The sequence below is a fragment of the Mustela putorius genome, unplaced genomic scaffold, assembly GCF_011764305.1.
Source record: "Mustela putorius furo isolate JIRA1106 unplaced genomic scaffold, ASM1176430v1.1 tig00000275_pilon_pilon_pilon, whole genome shotgun sequence".
NCBI classification, from domain to species: Eukaryota; Metazoa; Chordata; class Mammalia; order Carnivora; family Mustelidae; genus Mustela; species Mustela putorius.
The window spans coordinates 27054997-27082163 of record NW_025421341.1 but is presented as its reverse complement, the minus strand read 5'-3'; the positions used below and the strand labels follow the sequence as shown (position 1 = coordinate 27082163).

Below are 27167 nucleotides of genomic sequence, written 5' to 3'. Positions count from 1 at the left end.
AAGAAAACTTTCACGTTCTCTAAGCCTGAGAGAAAACCAATTCTCTGCTCGGTATTATAGGGCTTGGTGCCATTGCTCAAACTTCGCCAGTCCCACCTGTATTTATTGTGTCTCAGTTATGAGCCAAGAACAGAACTGGACGTGATTCTGGAGAACTGTGCCAACGAAGAAGGGCCCGTGAGAGTTTCTTTTCTCCTTGCTTTCTTACCGCTTCCAGCTGTGTACTTTTTCCCTGTTCTAAGGGCAGAGTCGCACCCATGACAGAGTGAGGCATTTCCCTCCATTTTACTTGCTTATTTAGTTTGTCTGCACGGAGGAAAATAAAAAAGAAGTTTCAGTTCATTCCTATTCCAAAGAGGGCATCTTCCTCTTTGACACCAATTTAGTTCTTTGGCCCGAGGTCGCCCTTCCTGGAACTCGGCTTTCTCACCTCGTAGAAGGTCATGGTTTGCTTCACCAAATGGTGGCTTCTCAGACTGGGGAAACAGTGTTGTTCATGGGAGTTTTCTTCCTGGTCGGAGCAATTCTCTAAGAGCTTCAGTATCGATACTGCTCTTTTCTGTTAACATTTCCCTACTGACCAGCTTTGCATAAACATATTTTTTTCCCTGCTTCTTTACCTCCCTGTGGATGACCTTTTCACTAGGCTCAGTGTCTTTGTCCTTGACTTCTTTCCAGTGTCCTCCTCCGTCTCCCCTCCTTCTTTCAGGCACAAGCGGTAGCAAGACATGCACTTGACAGTACCGCCCAGTCTGAGCATATGCTATAGGAGCAGGTTGCTTGAAACACACACCCCTGATATCCATGATAGCTCTGCTGTGTTCCGTTCTGTCCTTTTTAATTAAAGACATGCTGATTGTAATGCCTGAGTTTGTCAGCCTGTTATAAAAGCAATGCTCTAGTTCGTGTGAATAGAGCCTAAACTATTGGCTCACGCTTTTGCTCGTTCTCCCTTTTTTTTATTTCATTGCCAGAATTAAATAGCCTTGATTTGAAATTACAGAAAAATAACTATGGGCCCCCATCTTAGTAGGGCAACAATGACCTTTTCAAAAAAATTTTTTAATTTTTTTTATTAGCATATAATGTGTTATTAGCCCCAGGGGCACAGGTCTGTGAATCGCCCAGTTTACACACTTCACAGCACTCACCATAGCACATACCCTCCCCAAGGTCCATAACCCCACCACTCTCCCCCTCCACCCCCCAACCCTCAGTTTGTTTTGTGAGATTAAGAGTCTCTTATGGTTTGTCTCCCTGCCTATCCCATCTTGTTTCATTTATTCCTTTCCTACCCCCCAAACCCCCACATTGCCTCTCAAATTCCTCATATCAGGGAGAGCATATGATAATTGTCTTTCTCTGATTGACTTATTTCGCTCAGCATAATACCCTCTAGTTCCATCCACATCATTGCAAATGGCAAGATTTCATTTCTTTTGATGGCTGCATAGTATTCCGTTGTATATATACACCCATATTCTTTATCCATTCATCTGTTGACAGACATCTAGGTTCTTTCCACAGTTTGGCTATTGTGGACATTGCTGCTATAAACATTCTGGTGCATGTGTCCCTTTGGATCACTACATTTGTATCTTTAGGGTAAATACCCAGTAGTGCAATGGCTGGGTCGCCCAGGTAGCTCTGTTTTCAACTTTGTGAGGAACCATCATGCTGTTTTCCAGAGTGGTTGCAACAGCTTGCATTCCCACCAACAGTGTAAGAGGGTTCCCCTTTCTCTGCATTCTCGCCAGCATCTGTCATTTCCTGACTTGTTAATTTTAGCCATTCTGACTGGTGTGAGGTGGTATCTCATTGTGGTTTTGATTTGTATTTCCCTGATGCTGAGTGATGTGGAGCACTTTTTCATGTGTCTGTGGGCCATCTGGAGGTCTTTGCAGAAATGTCTGTTCATGTCCTCTGTCCATTTCCTGATTGGATTATTTGTTCTTTGGGTGTTGAGTTTGATAAGTTCTTTATAGATTTTGGATACTAGCCCTTTTATCTGATATGTCATTTGCAAATATCTTCTCCCATTCTGTCAGTTGTTTTTGATTTTGTTAACTGTTTCCTTTGCTGTGCAAAAGCTTTTGATCTTGATGAAGTCCCAGTAGTTCATTTGCCCTTGCTTCCCTTGCCTTTGGCGATGTTCCTAGGAAGAAGTTGCTGTGGCTGAGGTCGAAGAGGTTGCTGTCTGTGTTCTCCTCAAGGATTTGGATGGATCCCTTTCTCACATTGAGGTTCTTCATCCAACAATGACCATTTTTCATGTTCTTTCCCTATCCTCCTTCTCCTTATGCAGGCTTAGTCCCATGGTCACACCCCTGGTGGAGGTGTCCCGTAGGGGGACATGGGGGGACCAAGGGAGGAGGCGTTTGTCTGCAGGATCTCTTGAGTAGCGAGGAGCGTGCAGTCTCCTTGAGGTATAGTTTTATTTGTTGAAAACACTTTGACATTTACTTAGTATTTGGCCTTCAGATAGAATCCTGACTAATTTTTATTGAACTTGCTAATATTCTTTTCATTAAGCATTTTTTCTAATTATAAAATCATCCATATGAATTTGGGAAATTCCAGGTAAGTACAAAGAAGAAAATAACATTTGTAATTCCAGTCTTCCGACATAAACACCATGAGCAGTTTCATGTCTTTCCCTTATATAATGTCTACGTAAGTATAGTTTTAAATTGTTGCTGTAATGCTCCGTGTACCTTTTTATATTCTTTTTTTAAATGTAACATTATACTGTAGGCCTTCTCACTTATTGAATCATTTAACAAATGGCATTTAAAAATGTCTCTATTGTTGGTAATTTAGTTAGTTTACAGTTTTATAGTTTGTGTGTTACTATAAAGAACTACAGTAAGCATTAATGCCTAAATGTTTATCTGCATTTTAAGGCACATCCTTAATCCAGATTTAAACAGTAGGGTCATTGGGTCAAAAGGTATGGGGACTTTTTGGACTCTTGGCACTGGCTGAGTCAAGATTGGGATTCTAGAGAGGACTGTTGTTTTTTAAACATGAGAGAGACTTGGAATTATTTAGTATGTGCATGTAAGGAGTCTCAGAAGGGAGGGACAATGTCAGAATGCTGAATCCACCTTCCTGAAGACATAGATGAGGGCGGGCAACCAGAACAGAAGGTGATAGGGAACAAGTCAATTGGTTGGGGGTGCAGGGGGTGACTGAGTTTGTGCGTATAGATGTGTACTGGTGTGGGAGGAGCTAAGGGAATCCTGTGGAATGATTTTGATCCTCTTGACTTTTATCTTCCCAGAGTCAGGGAGTAAGGATGGAGGTAAGGAATAGGAGGGGCTTGGCCGTGACTTAGCAATAACCCCTGTGGGGAATAGAAGGGGGCAGTTGCTTAGCAACCCCTTTACTTGAAGAGGTAGATGGAGAGTTTCCAAGTAACACTGGAGATTTCATACCCATAAAATAGTACCGATCTGCAAAGCCCTCTGCAGTTTTTCTCAGGAGTGGCTGATGCTTCAGTAGAGAAGCAGAGAGGAGGGTGGATGGGCTGATCTGGATTGGGAGTTTGTTGAGTGGCTGCAGCAGTTGGAAAGGGGGTTAAGGAGGTGAGGACTCCAAAAATAGTGTTATTTAAGCGATGTATTATGGGTTATAGGGTGCCATAGGATTGTATGGGTTTATATTTGCAGCTCAGATCTTGAAATACAAGCCAGCCCTGCATATGTGGTGTTGGTGAGGTGACAGTGTTGGGGATAGGAAGAGGTTCCTGGATGCCTCTCTTCTTGTAAGCTAGTTGTGGGTCTACTAGATTTGTAAACTTTAAGAACCAAAGCTGCTTCTGGATGCTTTCACCTTTTATCTTTAAGGAGGAGGAAGATGGCTAACACCGGTTCAAAACAGCAGGCTAAGTAGATTGGTATTGGTCTGCTTTGTGCTTCCTGCAAAAGCCTAAGGGTACCTCCCTGGACATGCTTCAGAAATAAAATTACGAAAATGCCCAGAGTAGTTTGCATTCTGGGTCAAAGTTACAAATTTGGGCTATCCCCAGTTAGGTCAAGGATTATACTAGTAGACACTCTGAGGACAAAGAATGCTTGGATTAACCAGACATGTTTGGATTTAAAGGATCATCTGGTACAGAACCAGACCCCTCCGAAGGGCTTCTGAGATAAGAACGGGGGGTCTTGGTGAAGCTGTGTCCACCTGAGGCCAAAGCATTTGGGCTAAATGTAAGAAGTCAACCCCGCTCAACACAGTTCATTGGATTTTATGGTTATTTCTGGAGTTAGCGTTTTCCAGAAAGGTATTACCAGTCAGCCTCTCTATTACTCCTCCTATCTCAGCAGTACTATGGAAGGGGAATGTCTGGGCGTTATTTTCTGAAGTCAGATGAAGTTTGTTTATGACATCACTTGGCTCTTTGTAAATATTGAAAGAATCCTTCCAATTGCTTTCCTCCTACTCTCAAGCTAATGCTAATCAATAAAGATGTTTGATTAACCTCTTGAAACCCATTATTCAAAGATGCCTTGAATGACTAAATTGATAAATTAGATAAAATTAATTACTGGAGGTGATGAACTCCTGTGAGTCACTACAACTCATTCTGCTGGTTCTCTCAAGCCACCCTAACTCTGGAGGCATGACAGACACCAGACACCACAAACACGAGCTATGTTCTATCTCAGAGGAGAACTTGGGAAGGCTAAATCTCTCAACACTGTCTTAAGCAAGGCAATTATGGGATAAACTTGAATCAATTTGTTGCTTCTTTTGAATTTAGAACGTATTTCTATTTATATGGGCTTTTATGTATCAGGTTCCTGATCATCTTTTCTCTTTGAACTGGTTGTTAGGAGAAAGAGTTGCTCTTTGTTCATTGCCCTACATTGTTGATCTGTTTTTAAGAAGGGAGGCCCTTGATCCTGAGAGACTGTTGCAATGTAGAAGAACTAGAAAGTAATCCATAATGAAACTCAGCCCTACTTCCAGCCTCTCTCTGGAACTTTGGGTATCCATCTGAGTGCCCCCAATTAAAAGTAGCACTTACTTAGCCTGTGGAAAAATCTGGGAGGAATCACAATGATGACCTTGAGGTCTGGAGATAGAACAGTAAGAAGACAACAGGAATCCAGGGTTATTTCTCCTGGAATGAAAATGATTCATGGTCACCTGAAAGGCTGTCTTCAAATATGTGTAGACTTAGTTACGACATACCATCTTTTAATATACTCTGTGGATAAAATCAGGGAAAACTGGTTTAAATTTTAACAGAAGGGATTTAGGTTAGATGGGAAGAAAAAAAATTTTCTGACAGGAAATGCAAAGTGAACACTAAGAAATGTGTCAATTTCATTTTCCTAGACATCTCTAGACCATTTGCTAGACATTGGATTAAATAGACTTATTCATTGGTGATGATCCAAAGCTGAGGTTTGTTCTCAAGATTCTGAGATTTTATGATTCTATCACCATTCCACCTTATTTATTTATTTATTTATTTATTTCCACCTTGTACTTTCAGAATGTCACTTTTAGGATGATCTCTTCTTGGAAGTAAAAATACCTTTCTCAATTCAATTCTTAGAAAACAGTGACTGTGTTCCCTTACTGAATTATTTATACCTGTGCTGACAGTGAAATGGGTATTTAAGAAAATGCTGCCTTCTCAGCAGATATTTAAAATTCCAGTCTGAGGGTGATGTTTCTTAAATTTGCTAGATGAGCAAGGCTTTCACACTTGCTTTTCCTCGCTGATGATACCTTGGTCCTTAAGTCCTTGTTCTAAGAGATGTTTTCTTTCTAAGACACAATATAACCTTATTAAGAAGCCCTCAAATTCTGTAGGTTGGAGGTACGAGGAGCTCTGGGGAAAGAACCTGGTTACTTTTGGCTCTCAGATCACCGCCTAGTGAGTTTTTATGACCTATGTTCTGATATTCAGAGCCAAACCTCTTCAATAAAAGGAGGTGGATATTTTATTTATAAAAAGTTTTTAAAGGGGCAGCTGGGTGCCTCATTCTGTTAAACATCTGCCTTTGACTCGGGTCATGATCCCTGAATCCTGGGATTGAATCCAGAGTCGTGGGGCTCCCTGCTCAGTGGGGATTCTGCTGCTCTCTCTTCCTCTGCCCCTCCCACCTTGTGTGTGCTCCCTCCCACCTCAAGTAAATAAATAAAGTCTTTTAAAAAAAGTTTTTAAAATTTTAATTATTTTGGCTTCCAGTATATATCATTCTTCTCTCCATAACACACTTAACCTCTACTGAACTTTATTTTTTTAAGAAAAGAAAACAAAGCAAAAACCTGATGAAATAAATTATGATTCTAAACTTCTCACATGGTGCATTGAGAAAATTTAATCTCCCATCAAATAAATATACCATCTGACAGTTTCTGAAAAGCATTATCTACTGTACCTCCAAGTTACCAAAGTAAATTTCTGCATGTTATGATGTCTTCCATTCATTTACAGCTTTTAAAATGCGTTAGAATATAAACCCTTACTTAAAATACACATTTTGAAACTTAATTGAATATAGATCCGGTTGCTTCCAGATAGGCAACACACTATCTCAATTGTTACAGTTCTATCATGATGACAAAGACAACTCCTACATGAGATGGTCTATTCTAATGCTCTCAGCTAAGTTACCCACAAAGCAGAGGAAAGACCTTTGGGTTAAGGCAGTTTGATCTTCAACAAAGCTATCAAGAACACGTAGTAGGAAAAGGACAAGTTTCAATAAGTGGTGTAGGGAAAATTTGTTATTTACATGCAAAAGAATGAAACTAGACCCTTCTTTCATTCCATATTAAAAAAAAAAACCCAACTCACAGTGAATTAAGACTTAACTGTAAGATCTGAAACTGCAAAATGACTAGAAGAAAGAATAGGGAAAAAGCGTTATGACATTGGTCTGGGCAGAGACATTTTGGATATTACCCCAAAAGCAAGGGGAACAAAGGCAAAAATAAATAAATGAGGTTACTTCAAACCAAACAACCTCTTCACAGCAAAGGACACAATCAACAGAACGAAGAGACCACCTGGAAGAAAATCTTTGTAAATCATACATCTGTTAGGAGGTTAATACCCAAAATATATAAGTAACTTAAGTCAATAGCAAGAAAAAAAAATAACCTGATTAAAAAGTGGACAAAGGATCTGAACAGGAGCACCTGGCTGGCTCAGTCGTTAAATGTCTGTCTTCGGCTCATGTCGTGATCCCAAGGTCCTGGAATTGAGCCCTGCATAGAGCTCCCTGCTCGGTGGGAAGCCTGCTTTGTCTCCCACTCCCCCTGCTTGTGTTCCCTCTCTCGCTGTGTCTCTCTCTGTCAGATCAATGAAAATCTTAAAAAAAAAAAAAAAAAGGACCTGAACAGGTATTTCTTCAAAGAAGGTGTACAGATGGCCAACAGGTATATGAAAAGATGCTCAACATCATTAATCATCAGAAAGATGCAGATCACAACAATAAGAGATCACCTCACATTGGTTAGAATGATTGTTGCCAAAAAGACAAAAGATAGAGTGTTGATGAAAATGTAAAGAAAAGGGAACATTGTTGGTGGGAATCTAAACTCGTGCAACCATTATGGAAAACAGTATAGAGGTTCTGCAGATAATTAAATATAGAACTGATGTATGATCCAGCAACCAGCTTCTGGGTATATTTTTAAAGGAAATGAAATCACTATCTTTTTTTTTTTTTTAAAGATTTTATTTATTTATTTGACAGAGAGATCACAAGCAGGCAGAGAGGCAGGCAGAGAGAGAGGAGGAAGCAGGCTCCCTGCCAAGCAGAGAGCCTGATGTGGACTCGATCCCAGGACCCTGAGATCATGACCTGAGCCGAAGGCAGAGGCTTATCCCCCTGAGCCACTCAGGTGCCCTGAAATCAGAATCTTGAAGAGATACCTGCACTCCCAAGTTCTTTGCAGCATTATTCACAATAGCCAAGATATGGAATTAACCCAAGTGTCCATCAATGGATGAATGGCTAAAGAAAATGTGGTATATATATGTGTGTATGTTGTGTGTGTGTGCATGTGTGTGTATATAATGGAATATTTTCAGTTATAAAAAAAGAAAGAAATCAGGCGCCTGGGTGGCTCAGTCAGTTAAGTGTCTGCCTTTGGCTCGGGTCGTGATCCCAGGGTCCTGGGTTCAAGTCCTGGGTCAGGCTCCCTGCTCAGCGAGGAGTCTGCCTCTTCCTCTGCTCCTCACACTGCTCGTGCTGCTCTCTCTCTCTCTCATAAATAAATAAAATCTTTAAAAAAAAAAAAAAGAAATCCTGTCATGGTGATATCATGAGTGAACCTGGATGACATCACGCTCAATAAAATAAGCCAGACAGAGAAAGACAAATAGTGCATGATCTCACATATGAAGAGGAGTCTAAAAAGTTGTAAGTCATAGAGGCATATAGAGTAGAACCGTGATTACCAGGACTGGGGAGGTGAGGGAAATGGGGAGATGTTGGTTGAAGAGCACAGAGTTGCAGTTTTAATATGAGTAAGTCTAGTGATCTGCTGTTCTTGATGACAACTACAGTTAATTACACTGGGTTGAATACTGGAAATTTACTAAGGGAGTAGATTTCAGGACTCTATCACATATACACAATAATAACCAATGTGAGAAGATGAAATATTAATTAATTTGACTATAGTAAACATGCTACTATAGACAGATGTAGATTCGATCACTCTGTTGTATGCATTCAATATATACAATTTTTATTTAAAAAAAAAAAAAAGACTGAGAATGTAGCCCCTTTCTTGCTTTCTCACCCTTTTCTAGTGCCTTATCTTTCTTCCCTTCCCTTCTCTCCCTTTTCCCTCTATTGTCGTTATGTTGCCATAGTTGTGATATGGAACTTGGGTGTAATTTTTAAAGTAAACTCTTCTGCAGTTTTTAACACTTTATTTATTCTTGTGAAGGAAAATTTTATTGTTTTCTCAATAAGAGTATGTAACTCTCTATTTTTTTGCATATAATAATTTGTGACTCCAAAAGGGAATATATAATATTTGAAACTCGTATCTTTCCCCTCTAATCTCAATAAGTCATGTTTGTGATGCACACGTTTCCTTGTCCTTGGATGGGTTAAATGTAATTTTCAGATGAGATAGTTTCATACTGGTGAGAACTTTTTCATTTGTGCAGAATTATCATTGCTTGTAAACCCTGCCATTTAATTTCCAGTGTCTACGTAAAATGATTTAGCTGATCAAGTTCTGTTTTTCTCTGTCCTTTGTTTGTTCTAGATACATTTCATATTGCTTTTCAGTAGACAGGGGAAATTGCGGCTGCAGAAATGGTACACGACTCTCCCTGACAAAGAGAGGAAAAAGATCACCCGGGAAATTGTTCAGATTATTCTCTCTCGTGGTCAGAGAACAAGCAGTTTTGTTGACTGGAAGGAGCTAAAACTTGTTTATAAAAGGTGTGAGTAACTGTCTATGAGATCTGTCTTTCTCATTATTGTTTTGGATTGTTTAATCCTGAACATTTTTTATTACAACACCAATTGCATCATTTACTGAAATCTTTGGAGTCTGGAGCCCAAATATTTGTACCAGTAGACTTAACAGAAAAAGAGCTCTCATTTATTGAAAGGCTTTCCATGTGCCAGGATGTGCCAGGATGGATTCTAGGGATGTGATCTACATGTGGATAATGCAGTGCATCAAGAAATAGCCTCTGGGGGGCGCCTGGATGGCTCAGTGGGTTAAAGCCTCTGCCTTCTGCTCAGGTCAGGATCCCAGCGTCCTGGGATCGAGCCCCACATTGGGCTCTCTGCTCTGGAGAGCCTGCTCCCTCCTCTCTCTCTGCCTGCTTCTCGGTGATCTCTGTCTGTCAGATGAGTAAATAAAATCTTAAAAAAAAAAAAAAAGCAATAGCCTCTGGGCACCTGTTACATTTCCAGCACCTCTAATGACTGCAGATGCCTTAACAAACAAGACGGGCACCAGAGCTGCTCTTACGGAGCGTACTCATCGGTCAGGCAAACAAAACCCTATCCGTTAGTAACAAATGCTGTGGGAAAAAATGCAGGTGAAGGGGCTAGAGCGATGGCCAGCCCTTATTATTGCTATTATCACTCATCTTTTCAAAGGAGGAAACTGAAGCCACAGAGAGTTTCTAAGTAATTAGTCTTCAATCACAGGAAATAAGGGGCAGTTGGGAGAGCCGGAATTCAGATGCATATCCTTTTTGCTTTTTTTTTTTTAATTTTTAAAATGACTTTATTTATTTATTTGAGAGAGAGCACATGAGTGGGGATGGGGGAAGGGCAGAGGGAGAGGGAGAAGCAGGCTTTCCACGCAGCAGGGAGCCGCACTTGGGGCTTGATCCCAGGACCCTGACATCATTACCTGAATCAAAAGCAGATGAGTCACCTGGGCACCCCTCCTTCTGGCTTTAAAACCTATATATTTTCTCATTATTGCACATGCTTGCCATAGCAAGACCGTACTGGCAAGCAACCTCAGTTTATAGAGAAGGAAACTTTACCTAAGAGGTAAAGCCATTTTGCCCATAGGCCCAAATAATTGATGTCTAAGCCAGGACCAGAACCCAGCCAACCGGACTCTGCATTCAGCATCCTATTGCCACTTCCAGAAGCAAAATGCACATTGGGAAGGCTCTTGCAAAGGGTGTTTCTAAAACCTGAAAGGCAAAAACAGAGACAACTTGGCAGGCTATATTTAATGGAGTAAATTACCAGGAAGTGCCCGGGCAGAGCTGCTGCTGCTGGGTCCAAGGTTAAAGCTTTTAGTACGAGCCTCCGGAGAGATGTCCGTGAAGGCCCCGTTTAATAAGCATCCCAGGAACAGCAAGGCAAAGTCCCAGGAAGCACTTGTCAACAAGAAGCTTGTCCCTATCTACTCTCTGCCTACTGGCTTTTAAAACCTTTGAGTTCATTTGTGATTTAAGCCATTGTTTGAAGAATAGGCTTTAACAGTTCTCTCAACCGATATTTGCAGTGCCTGAGTACATCATGGTGAGCAAGGCAGACTCGGCGCCTGCCCTTGGGAAGCCAGTGACCTAGTGGGGCAGAGACAGGCCATGAAATGGGCAATGAAGAGCACTAGCTGCTCTGATGGGAGAGGCTCAGGAGGGCAGAGCCCGGCATCCAGCCCAGGGTGGGAGGTCAGAGGTTTCCAGGAGGAAGGACATCCACACTCAGAGCTAAGCGGGGAAGTCGGCGTTAACCACACAGGTGGGGGTGGGGAAGAGGATTTCGGGTGGAAGAAAGTCACTGGAGGACGGGCTGGATGGGCTGAGGGCCGGTCACATACAGGAGTGCAACACCATGTCAGGTGAGAGCTGGGGTCAAAGCCTTGAGGTTTAGAAAGGACACTCACAAGCTGCGGAGGGGTGTGAGCAGGCACCCTCCCCATAACGGTGGGCTGAAAACCACGTCTGCCTGATTATAGTTCCTCAGGGTAAAACGGTGTTGAGAGTCTTTTATGTAATTAATCGGTACAGCCCAATGGGCATGCTATTTTTATATATTCTCTTTCACGTATTGGGAGGCTATTGGATGTGATCCATGATGGCTTCTTTCTTGGATTTGGATGGGGGGAGCTTTGCATATTCACTGCAGAAAACACCATCTTTGGGGTATTGGATGTGTCATCTTATTTTACTTTTCTTTCTTCGTGTTTTTCCTTTCAAGGTATGCTAGTTTGTATTTTTGCTGTGCTGTAGAAAATCAGGACAATGAGCTCTTGACTCTCGAGATCGTGCACCGTTACGTGGAGTTGCTGGACAAATACTTTGGAAATGTGAGTGCTGTTCTGGTCTCTTTGGAATCAGTTCCTATTTCAGCTCTTATGTCAGTTCTGTCTTTATCACTTTCCTTCCCTCTCTCAAGTCTAAAGTACGAATTGCGTTTGCACAAGGATCAGAATATGAGGCATTCTCCCCCTTCCCATGGTGCTTTGTAAACAAAGGAGCCAAAGCTTTCAAGAGACAGGCTGTGTCTCTCTCTGTCTTCAGACCACAACCACCATAGAGAGCTCGTTCAATGAACGAGAATTTAATTGTGCAGGGTTCCTTGATATTTTCCTCTTCGTTCTTCATTGCCTGTCATCTCTCTGCTATTTTGACTTTTTAATCCCCTCTCTGGCTTCTTTCAGTATGCTCCGAGTGTTCTCTAATATTATTTATACATAAAAAAATGCCAAACACATACACAGGGAAACCAAAATCCTTTTCCTTTTCCTATTGCTACTTAATTTCCGTGCACTTACTGCCCAGTAATATCCTGTATGAGGTGCCCCCATCCTTAGAACTCATTTACTCTTACGGCTTGGGCTCCTCCTTGAGGGTTCCCAGGAAATCATGAAGGTACCACTGGCCCCTTCCTAATGGTCAGGACTAGGGATGCTTCTCCAGCCTTCCCCTGACCTCCCTACAGCACCGGATTTTTGCTCCTCCCTGCTCCTCTTTCTTTTTTTGCCACAACCCTGAGTTCTGCTGGTTCTCCTCCTGTTTCTAATGGCTTGGTTTCTGCCCCTAGCTCTCTTCCTCCCCCCTGCCCTTTCTACTCTCCTTGTATGTCTGTCTCCCTGCCTGCCTTCTTCTGGAATCTGGGACCAGATGGCTCTCTTTCCCTCTGCCGAGGACGGTCTTCTCTGGGCTTCTCCTAGCCGTCTCAGTCGAAACATATCAAGAGCTAAAAATCTTCTTCTGCAAACCTGTTGTGTCTTGTGATTGAGTTTATTATGTCCCAGGATCCTTCAGTGCTTTTTTCTTTCTTCTTCCTCCACCCTTTGCTAAAGGCTGCCTTTGTCTGTTCAGATGGGTCTACAAACCATCCCTTCCTTCCACTCTCAGTAGTACAGGCTTACCTGAGATAGCAGTTTTGCTTTTGCTTGAAACCTCATCTCTGGCCCTTTGCACCTCTGGGCTTTTCTCTGCTTCCCTTTCCTGCCTTGTTAGTTACCGTCTTCCTTGCAGTGCATGGATCCAGGTGACAGTCGTCCTCAGCCACTTTCCAGCATCTATACTGAATAAAAGCCCAGCTTCTTAGCCTTATGTTCAAGCTTTCTAAACATCAGTCCCAGACCACTTCTCCAACCTTCTCACTGTTCTCTCTCTTTTCACCCCTGATATGCTCAGTGCTCTGGCGACATAGAACAGCCTGGTATCATCCTTCACTTGTGCAAGGTTTGTATGAACACCAGACCGTAAATGTCTTGGAATCATGACCTGGCACTTAGTTGTTTGATTTTTTCCAACACTTGTGAGTCACTCTGGGGCAGATTTTAGCAAATGTTCCAGGAACATACCAGCCAGTTCACGGTCTTAAGAAATAAATCATTGGATTTGGAATATATTTTCTCTCAGTCAGGTACCTTCCCTGTTCCAGCTCACTGAGGATTTCTAGTAAGTGTTGTTGGGACAGAGCACTTTCTGTGCTCCAGTCAATGGAATGAGTAGCATTCGCAGTGTTGGGGGGGGGGTTATCTGATTACTTGCAACTATTTCCACAAGGGTGAGTATTCGAAAGGCTTTTGAAAGAATGTTCTCTCCCTCCTTCCCTTCATCCTTTTTATTCAATCCCTTTACTTTCCTTTGTAAATGATGTTAGAAGATGACCTTAAATGTTGCTTGGGAGATTTTAGATCGTTGGTCAGTGTATAGAGAGTAAGATAGCCAGACCATTTCCCTTTCTCTTTCTCTTAGCTCCCCATGTTTATTTTCATGTTTTAAAGAGAGATTTGCAAGTGTATAATTGCATGTTTTTGAACATGGGTTTATTTAATTTTATGCTTTCCATTATTCAAAGGAAGCGTGACATTGTCAAATCCACTGCAACCTTGGCCTTTTGTAAAGGCCTGAAGGTGTTTTCCTGAGGCCCAGGTTTCCCAGGACCTGCCTTCTCTGCTTAATTTCTGTACTCTGGTTTGACCTGTTGTGTTTTCCTAGATTTCCCTGACTGTGGTAATGTGAATGGGGGTTAAATTTTGATGTCAGTCTTATCTGACCAAATATTAGATATTTCAGATCACGTTGCTTTCTTAAGAGAATCTAAATCACCTTCACCAAAGCTGAGTGAGCCCAGTTAAGATATAAGGAGAATCAGAATGAATTCCTATTTCTCTAACATTAATTTTTCATCCTATTTTTGGCCTACCTTTAGACGCTCTGTCTTTGCCATGGACCAAAATTTAATTCACTAAAAAATTCAATGAATCTTTTATTAAGCTAAGAGCAGCTAAGAGCAATTCAAGGCTATCTGCTCAGTAGGTGTTCAGTTCTTATTAATTAACTGTGATGAGCAAAGCCTACCAGTACTGATTCTCATTGACATCATCGCAGGAATAATATATTTCTCTTTGGCTCTCTTTTTCTCTTGTGTTAATCCTGAAGGTTTCCTGGAATTCTGCCCTTAATATTATTGAAGAGAAGACTTTGTACCAAGCTTCTCTTATAACACTGGAAAATATTATCTTCCTATGACAGATAAATCAGAATCTCTGGCTACTAATTTATGTGTTTTTCGAGCATTTTTCAATTCCAGGGAGATTTACAAGGATTAACTAGTTAATCTTTCGATCTTCAGTAAACAGCATTAACCCCAATTTATGGAGGCTAAGAGGAAATACCCCAGAATCTCCCACTAGATAAAGGTCTGTCTGAGGATTTAGGCACCTGCTATATTTTCCCATTACAGACTACAGTGTGAGTTTTTGCAGATGTGCTCAGAGTGTATGGGAGTTGCTGTTCCAGAGAAGTTTGACCTTGACTTAGGACGTTTTCTGGGAGGACGTGGAGGGCTCTGAGTCCTGCTGGGTCCTGGTGTCCACTCATCACTCACTCACCAGACCCATGATTTTGGCTGGGGAATAAATCCTTAATTGACATATAAGAAAAATAACACTCAAAAATGTTAATAGAAATATTTACTTTGCTAATCTCATGGGACTGTTGTGAGGATAAAGGAGACAGTGTAATTAACAATACTTTTTACAAACTGTCAGTTGCTACGTTGTTGTGTCTTACACTGTATAAGTATTGTGTCTGGTTTTATACATTTACTATATATAATTTAAGCTTTTTGTATTTACTTAAGAACAGAATTTAGTAAGAGAAAGTTCTTAGACTCATTCAGAAGTATTGAGTTATTGAATTGCCAGGAATAATCTTCTGCATCATGTACTCTGCTATACGAGTAGACCCTCAGGCCAAATTATAGTAAAGCATAGACTAAGAGATCAGGGTAAAATTAAATTATCACTGTTTTTGCCTTTTATAAGCTTTCCTCCAGAATACAGATACATCAGAAATGAGAAAAAATCCTAACAGGCTCCTATGTTTATAAACATGGAAATCATTTGTTTTTTGCATTATTAGATGAAATGTCATTTGAGTATCAAGGGCATCTTCCTGATGTACTGGGACAGTACCCTTGAGGTGGACTCACAAGTATTTGAGTAATTGGTCTGCATTTGGTCTAAGGTGCTCTGGGAGATGTTTCCTGTTCTTACTTGTGGCTGTAGTAAACCCTTGGGGTTAAGCTCAAAGAATAACCATAGAAGGAGCATTTTGGAGTTGCTCTATATGAAATAGTTGCTCATTTGTAACACTCTCTATAATTCCAGTAGAACTTGTGCATCTGTTTCCTTATGATCTAGATATAGTAATTGTATATCCAGGTTGCCTCTGTTGTGCGTGCGTGCGTGCGTGTGTGTGTGTGTGTGTGTGTATCTGGCTTTGGGTGCCATGTTACTTTATTCCCATCCCTTGAAACTAGATGCAGTAAATTAATTGCCCCATGGCTGTTGCCAACCCTACAGCTTGTCACTCTGAGAGTGGGGTTTGAGATGGTCCTAGAGAACCAGAGAACTTGCATTAGTATCTGTCAAGTTCATCTTGCAGGATTCTGATTGCTGGTTTCTCCTAATGAGGCTCCCGTCTGTCTCAGATTCCTGGTCTACACCTGCCTTGAACTTTGAGGTTCCTCAGCTCTTGCTACTGTAACTCCTGACTTCCTGCCTCTTCTGACTTCTGGTAACTGCTTGCTTCTTCTACCTTTTCTAATGAGCATGGATGTCTGATCTATTGTGCTTTCTTTTTGTTTCTCTGTATTGTTTAAAATTGCATTTTTTTAACATATCCTTCTAGACATATACAGTTTTATTTTTAAATGGGATTGTATTATGCATATTATCCTGCAAGTTCTTCTTTATTTTTTCCCCCATGGCCATCCATGGAAATCCGTCTCCTTCGTTTCCAACTTCTACATGGAATTTCCATGTGATCACGGCAGGCAAAGATAGACTATTGAGGGAAGAGGGAAGTAGCTCTAGATATATACACCCACTGGTTGATTTACTTATTTGATGCTGCTTTCTAAATGAGACCATGACCTTTGCAGATGAGTTAGGTGAGTTTTTCTGAGCTGGCCATTTATGATAGTGGTATTTACCTAACTGTTTACCTTATGGAGTCTGCAAGTTTATTGACCTAAACCTTAAGTATATGGAACCTTTGCTAAAATGTTGACATCCGTTTTATGTTAAGTTATAGCATTCAGTAGCATCACAGAATTGTTAATCTGGGAAGCCGTTAATTCCCAGCATCATAGAAACAAGGCCTAAGTGGTGAGTGACTCATTTATCCTACAGATGTGTATTATGTCCTATTATGTAGCACTAGGTACCAGGGATAACGAGATGACTGATATGATAAGGTCTATGCCTGAGCTCACATAAGTGCTGGTGAAGAGATTGATCAGTCAGCATATACTAGTGCCCACAAGATATAACAGAACACAGAGCAACACAGAGTGACATCTGAATGGGGGAAAGAGGCTTTGGTGGAATCATTGTGCCCCTGACTTTTGAATTTGGCCTTGAAGAATGAGCTGAATTTTGCCAGCAGAATAAAGAAAGGCCATCTGGGGGCCATCCCAGGAATTGCTGGAATGGGCAAAAGGGAAAGGCAGAAGAGTCCCTGCGAGTTAGTGGAGTGTGGGTGTACCTGGGCTGAGTGCTGACGTGGGCTGCAGAGAACCCGCCCCGGCCGGGTGCCCAGGAGTCCTCTGTGCCAGGCGGAGGAATGGAAGCTTCGTCCTGCGTATAAGACTCCACACGGGGAAGAACAGTATCGCAGCTCACTGGAGTGTTAGTGGTTGTTGGCTTTGGTTGGGGATGGACACCACCTAGAAGGTCATTGTAGTGGCCTTAATGAGAGACACTGCAGGTCTGAGCAGTGGCAATGATCGGGGAGAAGACAGGAAGGGTTGGGCTTTATTTACACGGCAGAGTAAGTAGGAATTGGTGACCAGACTGAGGGATGAGACTGAAGGAGGGAGAAGGATGAGAGCGAAGGGGAAGGAAGTTGAACCCGTGGGATGATTCGATTGGGCCACAGGTAGAGGTTGCAGCTACAAAGCAAAACAAGGTCTACGGGAAAAAAAAGTTCGCTTAACCACAGCTTGGCACCTGGTGACTTGGGCTGAGGACTATCCAGGCAGAGAGGTCTAATGAGCAGGTGGAAACACGGGACTCCCCCCAGAAGGAGATTAGGGCTAGACACCTAGGTTTGTTAAGACACCCGCATGCCAGACACAGCCAGAGAGCATCCGTGGGATATTCTAGAATATACCCAGGGTTAAGAGAAGAGGCTTTCATGGAAAACACCAGCGTTTAAGCAGAAAGTGGGTCACTGGAAAGTAAGCCACATGTAGCAGTGAGGCCGGGTTTTGCTGATTATGTCCCAAGCACTCCATAAATACTTCCTAACCAAATGCTACCCCCAAGTAGCAGGGGGAGAACTCATCCAACAAGTCTGAGAAGGACTCAACAGCGATGGAAGACAAGAACAGACATTGAATGGCATTGCCAAAGTCAGGGAGTAAGGGAGAGAGGATTTTCAGGAAAAAGATTGCTGAAGGGTATCCAGTGCTGCTGGGAGGCCAAGGAGGGGGAGGGCTGAAAACTTGCAGGTGGAAACCTTCCAGAGGGTGTGGAACAGGAAAGAGGAGTGCTGGGGACTTGAGGAATGAGCAAGAAGGAGAACATCAGGAGGGCGCCTGAGTGGTGCCTGGTCGGGGAATTGGAAACAAGCCCTGTTTGGATGATTGAGTGGGGGTAGCTCTTGCCACTTGCTTTCCTTACACAGCAAAATCTGTCGGACTCCGCTTTGGTCTGTGACAGTCGTTCTCCCTGTGTGGTCCCCAGACCCGCACCATTAGCATCATCTGGGAACCAGTTACAAGTCCAGACTCTCAGTCCTTACGCAGACCCACCAAATCGGAAACTCCTGGGCTGGAGCCCAAGCAGTGTGTCCCTCAGGGGGCCTTCTGGATAACTCGGATACACTCTAAAATTTGAGAACCACTGGCTTGTGACATGATTTTGAGAGAAATTAGCACAGCTAGGTTAATTTGCCTCTGAAGAGTGAGCTTCTGAGAGTCCCAAAGCTAGGAGCCAAGATTTCTAGACAGAAGAGCAGGGGCAAGCAGGCGCTGTCCTCTGCCTGACTTGCTGTGGCGACTTGGCTTCTGTTCATACCCATGGAAATATGAACCGAGCTTCCTGATGCCTGTCTCAAGTCTCAGATTTCTTGTTGTGACATAAAGGAATATTACTTAGGGACATGGTCTGCATAATGGAATGTGGTTTTACTTTTGCTTAAGGCCTGCAATCCCTTCACTTTGTTTCCCATTCCTTCCAGTTCCATCCGATGGTTCTGTCTTTGGTGTGCTGCATGGGTGTAACTGTTGAGACGTCTTGAGATGCTGACATGGGTTTGCCCTGATATTCCCGCAAGTTTCTCAAAACATCTGTTTTTGTCCTACCAGGTCTGTGAGCTGGATATTATCTTTAATTTTGAAAAGGCTTATTTTATCCTTGATGAGTTTATAATGGGCGGAGAAATTCAGGAAACGTCCAAAAAATCTGCTGTCAAGGCCATTGAAGATTCTGACATGTTACAGGAGGTCAGTACCCAGTCTTGGTATCACGGGGGAGGGTGGCGATGGTGATGGTGAGGGTAATGATGATACTGAGTGATTGCTTTACGCCAAGTGCAGCTTTCTAAGCAGCTTATCTGGTTTAACTCATTTAATGATCACTGTAACTCTAAGAGGTGGGTAGCATTTTTGCCCTCACTTTGAAGCTGAGGAAACTGAGACACAGAGAGGTTAAACAGCCTGCTTGATGTCACACAGCCAGTAAGTGTAGAATAGAGATTTGAATGAGGATGTTGAGCTCCAGAATCTTTGCTTTATGTTTGACTGAGGAAACCTCCCTGTCAAAAAGGTAGCAAAAGCTTGGTGCTGTTTTATTTTTTCAATGATTTTATGAAAGGTATAAAAAGATTCTCATTAAAAAGAAAAAAAAAGATTCTCATTAAAATATCTGTGCTACCCTGGGAAAGAAGAATAGGAGTACATCGTTATTTCCTTTGCCAGGGATATTAGACCTTTATTATTGAAGATGGCATTTATCATTTTAAATTAAAATTTCTCACACCTCCCAGCGAGGCTGCATGTGTGCTCCTATTTGCATAAATAAATTGGGGATACTGTGGCTTGCTTGCCAAGGTACAAATGGGCCAGAAGCATACATGTGCTCCTGATTCTGTGATATTTATATAAAATACAGTGGGTCTTTTAGACGCAGTCTAGATAGGCATCATACCCACTAAGGGGACTCATCCACATCAGCGCCTTCCCTCCTGCCAAGGACATGGAGAAAGAGCATATCACCGCTCTGACCTTTGGCCTCCCTAATGGGGTGACCCCAGCCACCCTGGAACAAAACTGAGCTCTGTCCCAGCTCCAACACCCCTGGGTCCTTCTTCCCGCAGCATCCTTGGGTCTTTCCACCTGCCTGTTTTACAGTAGCAGGTCAGGAGATCCCAGAGGATCCTAAACCCTCTCTTAAAAGTTGGCATTAAAGCTACCCTCCCTGCCGTTTGAGAAAGAAGATACTGATTATGTTAATAAAACAAGATCAGGCATGGTTTCCAAGCCACTCTTTTTGGCACGTCTCTGAACTGATGACTTGCTCCTGCCCATCCAGGGGAAGCAGTCCTCAGGTGAATGGACCCTGAGGAAGACCTCTGTTGGAGCAGGTACCCCGAAATGTCTGCGCGTGCCTTTTCAGAGGCTGCCGCATTTCTTCCCAGTAGTGTTCTCCCCTCAAGAAACGCATTTAAACTTTCGGCTGTTTACTTGGCTCTCTCCAAATGCCACAGGAAGGGAATTTTACAAGGTACTTGAGAACTCAGTGGTTTGGAAATTCCACAGAACAACCTTTCTTAAAATATGCTGGGGGTTATTTATAATTTTACCCTCAGGGCCCAGACTGCGGAGTCTAAGCCTTACCAGAGAAAGGAACTTTTTAGCAGGGTCTTTGGCACTCGCAGTAATCAAAGCTTTTTGAATTGGGGCCAAGACACACCTGAGTTATTTTGAATTCCTCCTTTGTAAGACATACATAGAGTTTTAAAGAGTTTGCTGTGCACCTGATGCTGCCAGTCCCACGGAACAATGGGAAGCATGGATTTTAGGAGAGAGCCCTTTCACAGGTAAATGCCAACCGGTAGTTCATGTCCCTGGTGATCGAGTGGGAGGTCTTAATGGGTAGGCCTCAGGAGCCCCTCCATTGAGCCCCTGCATCCCCCTAGTGAGCAGGCAACATCATGATTGCCCTCCAAATGTCTCTTGGTGAAATCACAGCACCTGCCGAATAGAGACTGCGTTATCAGCACTCTCTTGGGCTCTGGGTACTTCAGCTAAGTCATTGAATCAGTGAACGTCTGGGGAACTGTTTGGGAAATTGATTGTGTCTATCTGATCAGATAGACTTGTCTATCTGACCAGTTTAGAATGAAGGAGCACAAGTATTATAATTACATTCAGGAAAAGAAATGACTGCTTTCTTTTTTCCCCTGTCCTCTGGACCTAAGCACATCCTTGTAGCTACTAAAGGTTAAGGGAGGCCTTTGTAATATTGCTTGCACTTTTAGCCCCTGGAACTTTCCCCAGCTCCTACCTAAGAAAGGTTTCTTAGAATAGAAAAGCTGTTCTTGCATATTTAATAAGAAGGTACATGGTCTTAAATGTCCAAATGCTCAAAGATTATTCTGAGTGTACTGGGGCTTGATGTTAGTGATACGGACTAAGAAGAGAGCAGTTTAATTGGTTGGGGGTGACGTTAGGAGGTGCCTTATTTTGAGGGTGACAACCTGTGGACAGTGGTGTGAAGTGAGAAGAAGGGAACAGAAGCTGAAAGGGGGGGATGGTACTCATTACCTGCATGAGTTGTAATTCCTGGCATCACCAGCGGGGACGACCGAGAGATGAGGTTTCACCACAGAATGAGGGGTGAGGGTCCAAAAGGGTATCTCATTAGTTCAGGCAATAGGATACCTCGCCTGTATATGTGTGGATGCATGAGAAATGGCTAGGTGCACCCCAACATGGTTATCCTTAAAAACAAAACCCATGTTAACAGCTAAGAGAAGCCATAGTGCAGTAAAAAGTTGCAACATGTACAGTGTTGAATACATAAGAAACTTGGGGGTACAGGATGGATAACAGAAGGGGTGCTGAGGGAGAGATTTGGGTCCTCTTGTGAATGGCCAGGGCAGAGCTCTTTAAGGTTGTGTCAGCCTTAAAAGTCTGTTCCAACCTCGAAAGGGGCGAGCTCAAGAAAATACAAACCTTGTGTGTTCTTGGTTCATATGACCTGGGGAAGAGCATGACCCAGAAACAGCAGTCTGTGCAGTCTTTAGCGGACTGAGTTAGCCAGTGGAGTGAAGCAGGCCCGAGAACGAGAGGCCAGTGGGCTGTGAAGCCAGTCAGGTGACAATTCCAGAGCCTGCTGGCCCAGGCCCCTTCCAATGCTGCAGGCTCATGTGGCCAGATTTGCAAAGGTAGGATATCTAACTTCAAAGCATATGTGCCCATATAATGAATATATTATAAAGTGTGTCAGGTACGTAATGAATGAAAACTATACGCTGTTCTGAATTTTGTGATATTTGTCATCTTTTAAAAATTTATCATCTGAGGGATGCCTGTGTGGCTCAGTTGGTTAAGCATCTGCCTTCAGCTCAGGTCATGATTCCTGGGTCCTGGGGTTGGGTCCCACACTGGGCTCCTTGCTTAGCAGGGAACCTGCTTCTCCCTCTGCCTCCCACTCTCCTCACTTGTGCTCTCTCCCTCTTTTTCTCTGACAAATAAATAAATAAAACCTTTAAAGTAAATTATCATCTTGGGGTGCCTGGGTGGCTCACTTGGTTAAGCATCTGCCTTCAGCTCAGGTCATGATTCCTGGGTCCTGGGGTTGGGTCCCACACTGGGCTCCTTGCTTAGCAGGGAACCTGCTTCTCCCTCTGCCTCCCACTCTCCTCACTTGTGCTCTCTCCCTCTTTTTCTCTGACAAATAAATAAATAAAACCTTTAAAGTAAATTATCATCTTGGGGTGCCTGGGTGGCTCACTTGGTTAAGCATCTGCCTTCAGCTCAGGTCATGATCTCAGGGTCTTGGGATCGAGCCCCACATCAGGCTCCCTGCTAGCAGGGAGTCTCCTTCTCCCTCTTACTCTCCCTCTGTGCTCTCCTCTCTCTCTCTCAAGTAAATAAAATCTTTTAAAAAAATTATCATGAGGGGCACCTGGGTGGCTCAGTGGGTTAAGCCTCTGCCTTCAGCTCACGTCATGATCCCAGGGTCCTGGGATCGAGCCCCGCATTGGGCTCTCTGCTCAGCAGGGAGCCTGCTTCCTCCTCTCTCTCTGCCTGCATCTCCACATACTTGTGATCTCTGCCTGTCAAATAAATAAATAAAATCTTTAAAAAAAATTATCATGATATTTCTTTTCCCATTCTAAATAAACTTTATACCCAATTTTGTATCTGTATTTTTGTATTCCTCTTTTTTTTTTGAGAGAGAGAGCAAGAGAGTGCAAACTGGGGTTGGGGGAGGGGCAGAGGGAATCTTAAGCGGGCTCCGCACCCAGCACGGAGCCCCAATGTGGGGCTCGATCTCACAACCCTGTGATCATGACCTGAGCTGAAATTAAGAGTTGGACACTTAACCAACTGAACTACCAAAGTGCCCCTTTATGTTCCTTTTTTCATGCTATAAACTCTAGATGCTACAAAATATACAAGGGCCCCAGGCAAACGTGCTATTCCTGCTAACATTAAAGACACCCCCAGCTTCTGTAAGAAGAGGTATAGGGCAAAGATCTTAGGGTGTGGGCTTCTCTCCATTAGTGTTCATCTAAGAGGTTTAAGAACTTCATAAGAAAGTGTGGATGACTGGGCATAAGTATTTCAGCAGAGGAGCCCTGGAATTCTAAACAGAGCTGGTGAAAACCAGTCAGAACACCTGATCTCTAACTTTAGTACCTCGGAGCAATGTTGCTTAGCCATGGTCTTGCTCTGTTTGGTCCATGCTTATCAGCTTCCCTGGCAGGTGCAAGTGAATCATGCACCCTGAGGTTCAAGCCTAAGAACAGGTTGACGGTTGCTGATTGAGCTGACTGTGGCTCACACGGAAGAGGCAGGGCCATTACCCAAGTCTGCCCCTTTGGACTTCCTTATTGATTCAACCCAAGAGCCACTGTGTTATACAAATATGTATGTTTACAATAGGAAAGAATGCAAGAGAAAGTCCATTTATCTTGCATAGTAAAGGGCTCGCAATATTTTAACTCTACCTGTAATTGCAAATCTGTCCAAACATTTTTGTTTTTTAAAGTACTGGAAAAAAATTGTCTTGTGTCATGTTAGCAAACTTGCTAGCTGATGGGAATGAAGAAAGTTTGCATACTTTGGAGGAAAGCCGTTGTGAAATACATTTTTTTTTTTAAAGATTTTATTTATTTATTTGACAGAGATTACAAGTAGGCAGAAAGGCAGGCAGAGAGAGAGGGGAAAGGAAGCAGGCTCTGCGATCATGACCTGAGCTGAAGGCAGAGGCTTAAACCCACTGAGCCATCCAGGTGCCCCCATGGAAGAAATTCTTAAGAATCATAGTCTGTTTATCCTTTATAGCTTGCTAGTAAGTGTAAAAGGATGTTTTGCACAGAATCTATGGTAGTACTTATGTTCTACAAATACAGTTGAGATTTCCCTAATACATGTGCCTGGAGGGGGTGTTCATGATCATTTCAGTAGGCACATTTATCTGAAGTCAACAGCAATATATACTGGCAGCTGACACTTTAGTATTTTTCTTATCCGACATTCTTTTTATGATCAAACTCAGCTTTTTCTCTTTTGAAAGTTATTTAGTCCCAGCCATATGGAGATTATGCAAATTATTCTCAAATTTTGAACCACCATTCTTGATCAGAATGCAAAGATTTATGTGCATACATGTTTCAGGAACTTCTGTTTAGGAAGAGCAAAAAATGAGTAAGTAAAATAGTGAAAAAAGGTTTCACATTCTGCTAAAGGCTGTGGTTTAAGGGGAAATTGTTCTAATTTATTGTTTCTTTCAGACAATGGAAGAATATATGAACAAGCCTGCATTTTAGCTGTGAATCTACTTGAAGAGTCCAAGGGCTATGCACTGGGTGCTTGTACCTGAGCAATGCCTGGCGTCCAGTTCTTTGACAGAGCCCCCGACATCATGCCAAAAATAACCTAAAAGGGATTCTTTGTTAACTAGCAAAAAATTGTTTAACATTATATATTTATCATTATTACATACCTGTATTATACTGTATATACCTACTTACTGTAGTCTGGATGTTCAAATAACTGCTTTGTGACTCAGTTGACTGAATGTTTTTTTGCAACATTTGAACTTCATGTGATATTTTTAAACTAATTTAAATAAATGCTTTGCAATATGTTTTTTGTTGCATTTGATCCTCTACTGACAGATGAAAACTGTATTGTAATAACCCATGATTTTGAATGTAAGATATGTTATATTAATAATTCTTTTCTAAATGTTTAGCTTTTTAAATTGTGTAATAATTCCAAGTCATGTTAAGAGTTCAGAGTTTATACATAATGCTAGGCATTTTTAACATACTTAGTAAAATGTAATTTCAGTCCAGATACAATGTATCTGATTTTAATGTCCCGAATTCATTTATTTTTTCAGGGTTGGAATTAAGGAAAATAACCAAAGACAATAAGGGACTTAAATGGTTTTGATGTCTTGGAAGCTGCTATCTAATTGAGGTTTTAATTTTACCTTTTAGTTGAATATTAAGGGCATTCTGATAAGGCTGTGGTTCCTACCAACTCTGTGTATTTATTAAGGATTTGAGACGTCTGGAGATACAGTGTGTCTGACTTCCCTTACTATAAAAATAGTATAATGAAGACTAATACCAACAGCAGTTATTATTATTATGGCTATAATTTTAATAATTTTTGAGGTTCCAAGCCCTCCCTGCTTGAGAGATTTTGCTTCAAATATGTTTTAATGTATATCTGCTGTATTTGAAGACTTACTGTTTATTAGGCTTACTTAGAGAATGGACTATTATTGCAGCCTATATGGCAGATGCTCTTCCTTTTTTATTTCCTCATGTCCCAGATTTTGCTGCTGACCATGATTATTGTGCCTGTGTTGCATTTGTGCTTCCTGGAATGAAAGTTCTATATACCCAGGTAGTAAATGTGATCAGGCATTATAAGGAAATAGCTCATATTCTGTCTTGATGTCCCACTTCTGATGTATCTGTGCATTTTCAGTGTTGGTTTTGAGGCCTAGGATCATTCCTTTCGGAGTAGTTAGGGGCCTGTAGTGCTTTTCCTATGAGAAGAGTGTGCTTGCTGTTGTAATCTGTCTCTAGAAGATCCTATATGGTAGATCTTTAGGGGACATGATGGAAAAAATGTCCTCTTTGATTCATCTCGCCAGATAGATTTCGGGGACGATAACAAGACGAGACCACAAGAACAGAAGAAAAAATTGACCAATTCCTCACTAGAGTCATTACTAAAAAGAACTCAGATTAGTAAATGAAGGAATTATTGGGCTTTTAATATCTGATATGTACTCAAATTAACCATGTGATTACAGTGATAGCATCGAGTTGAAGTTTAACTGTCATTTTTGATTACTTATGTTTATTTTATGTCTTCCGATTTGTGGTTTTGCTTTTTTTGTTGTCAATATGGTGGAACTCTGTTTTTAAAAAGTTTTGTAGAGATGGGCTTTATGTAAATCAACACAGTTTTTCTGGTTCTTTTGAAGTTTTCCACCATTTGGGGGTGAAGGTATTTATTCCTGTATTCTTTTCAAATTGGATAATTCTACATTAGACACTGTTGAGCTGTGTGTAGGGCTTTCCAGACTCCGTATCAGTGTCTCACCTAGAAAATGAACATAATGATATAGCACATTGTGTAAATTTGAGGGATTTGGGAGGCATTTTATGTGGGTCTTGGTGAAAATAATCATTATATTTTCTTTATATTATATAATTGTAATAAAACTACCAAGTGAAAGGTAAATATAAAATTTGTATAAAACTTACAAATAAAATGTTTTTAAATTTTTTAATGAGAAACTTGAGTGTACTTTTATGAATATAATTATTTTTTAACCCAATTTTATGCTTGAAATTGCTACCCACGCTTCCTGGTGAAGTTCCTTTAGCATGATCTCTTTGTTTTCTTGGTACTTACCATCCAGGAGCAACTTCACGGTCATGTGACAGCAGATGAGAGATTATTTAATGCTTTGTGTATATATATATATATACACACATATATAAAAATAGTATTTATATATTTATATTTATATATTATTTGTAGATTATATATTAAATAATATATAAATATATATTATAATATATATAAAAATATACATTAAATAACATATTATATAATATATTATATATTAAATATATAATATATAAAATAATTAATATATAATATATAAATATATATAATATATTTATATTTTAATATATAAATATTAAATAATTTATTTATTATTTAAAAATTATTTATTTATTTGAGAGAGAGCAGTGTGAGAACATTGGTGGGGAGGGGCAGGGAGAGAGGGAGAAGCAGGCTCAGGGAGCCTGATGTGGGGCTCTACCCCAGGACCCTGGGACGAAGACCTGAGCTGAAGGCAGACCGAGCCACCCAGGCACTCCCATTCAGCCACATTTTGATAATCTGATCTCTTTGCATGTACTTAGTGATGCAATCATTCTTTAAATC

General features: G+C 41.5%; 1 protein-coding gene across 1 annotated transcript in view; it reads left to right on the top strand.

Moving 5' to 3' along the window:
• AP1S3 (adaptor related protein complex 1 subunit sigma 3) overlaps nt 1-26506 on the top strand; it is a 56841-nt gene extending 30335 nt beyond the window's left edge. Inside the window, exons 2-5 of the mRNA XM_004762908.3 lie at nt 9256-9434; nt 11673-11781; nt 18813-18950; nt 24473-26506. Of these exons, the coding sequence (XP_004762965.1) occupies nt 9256-9434; nt 11673-11781; nt 18813-18950; nt 24473-24508 (462 nt within the window). The 3' untranslated portion in view covers nt 24509-26506. The remainder of the gene's footprint in view (nt 1-9255; nt 9435-11672; nt 11782-18812; nt 18951-24472) is intronic.
• The last annotated feature ends 661 nt before the right edge of the window (nt 26507-27167 follow it).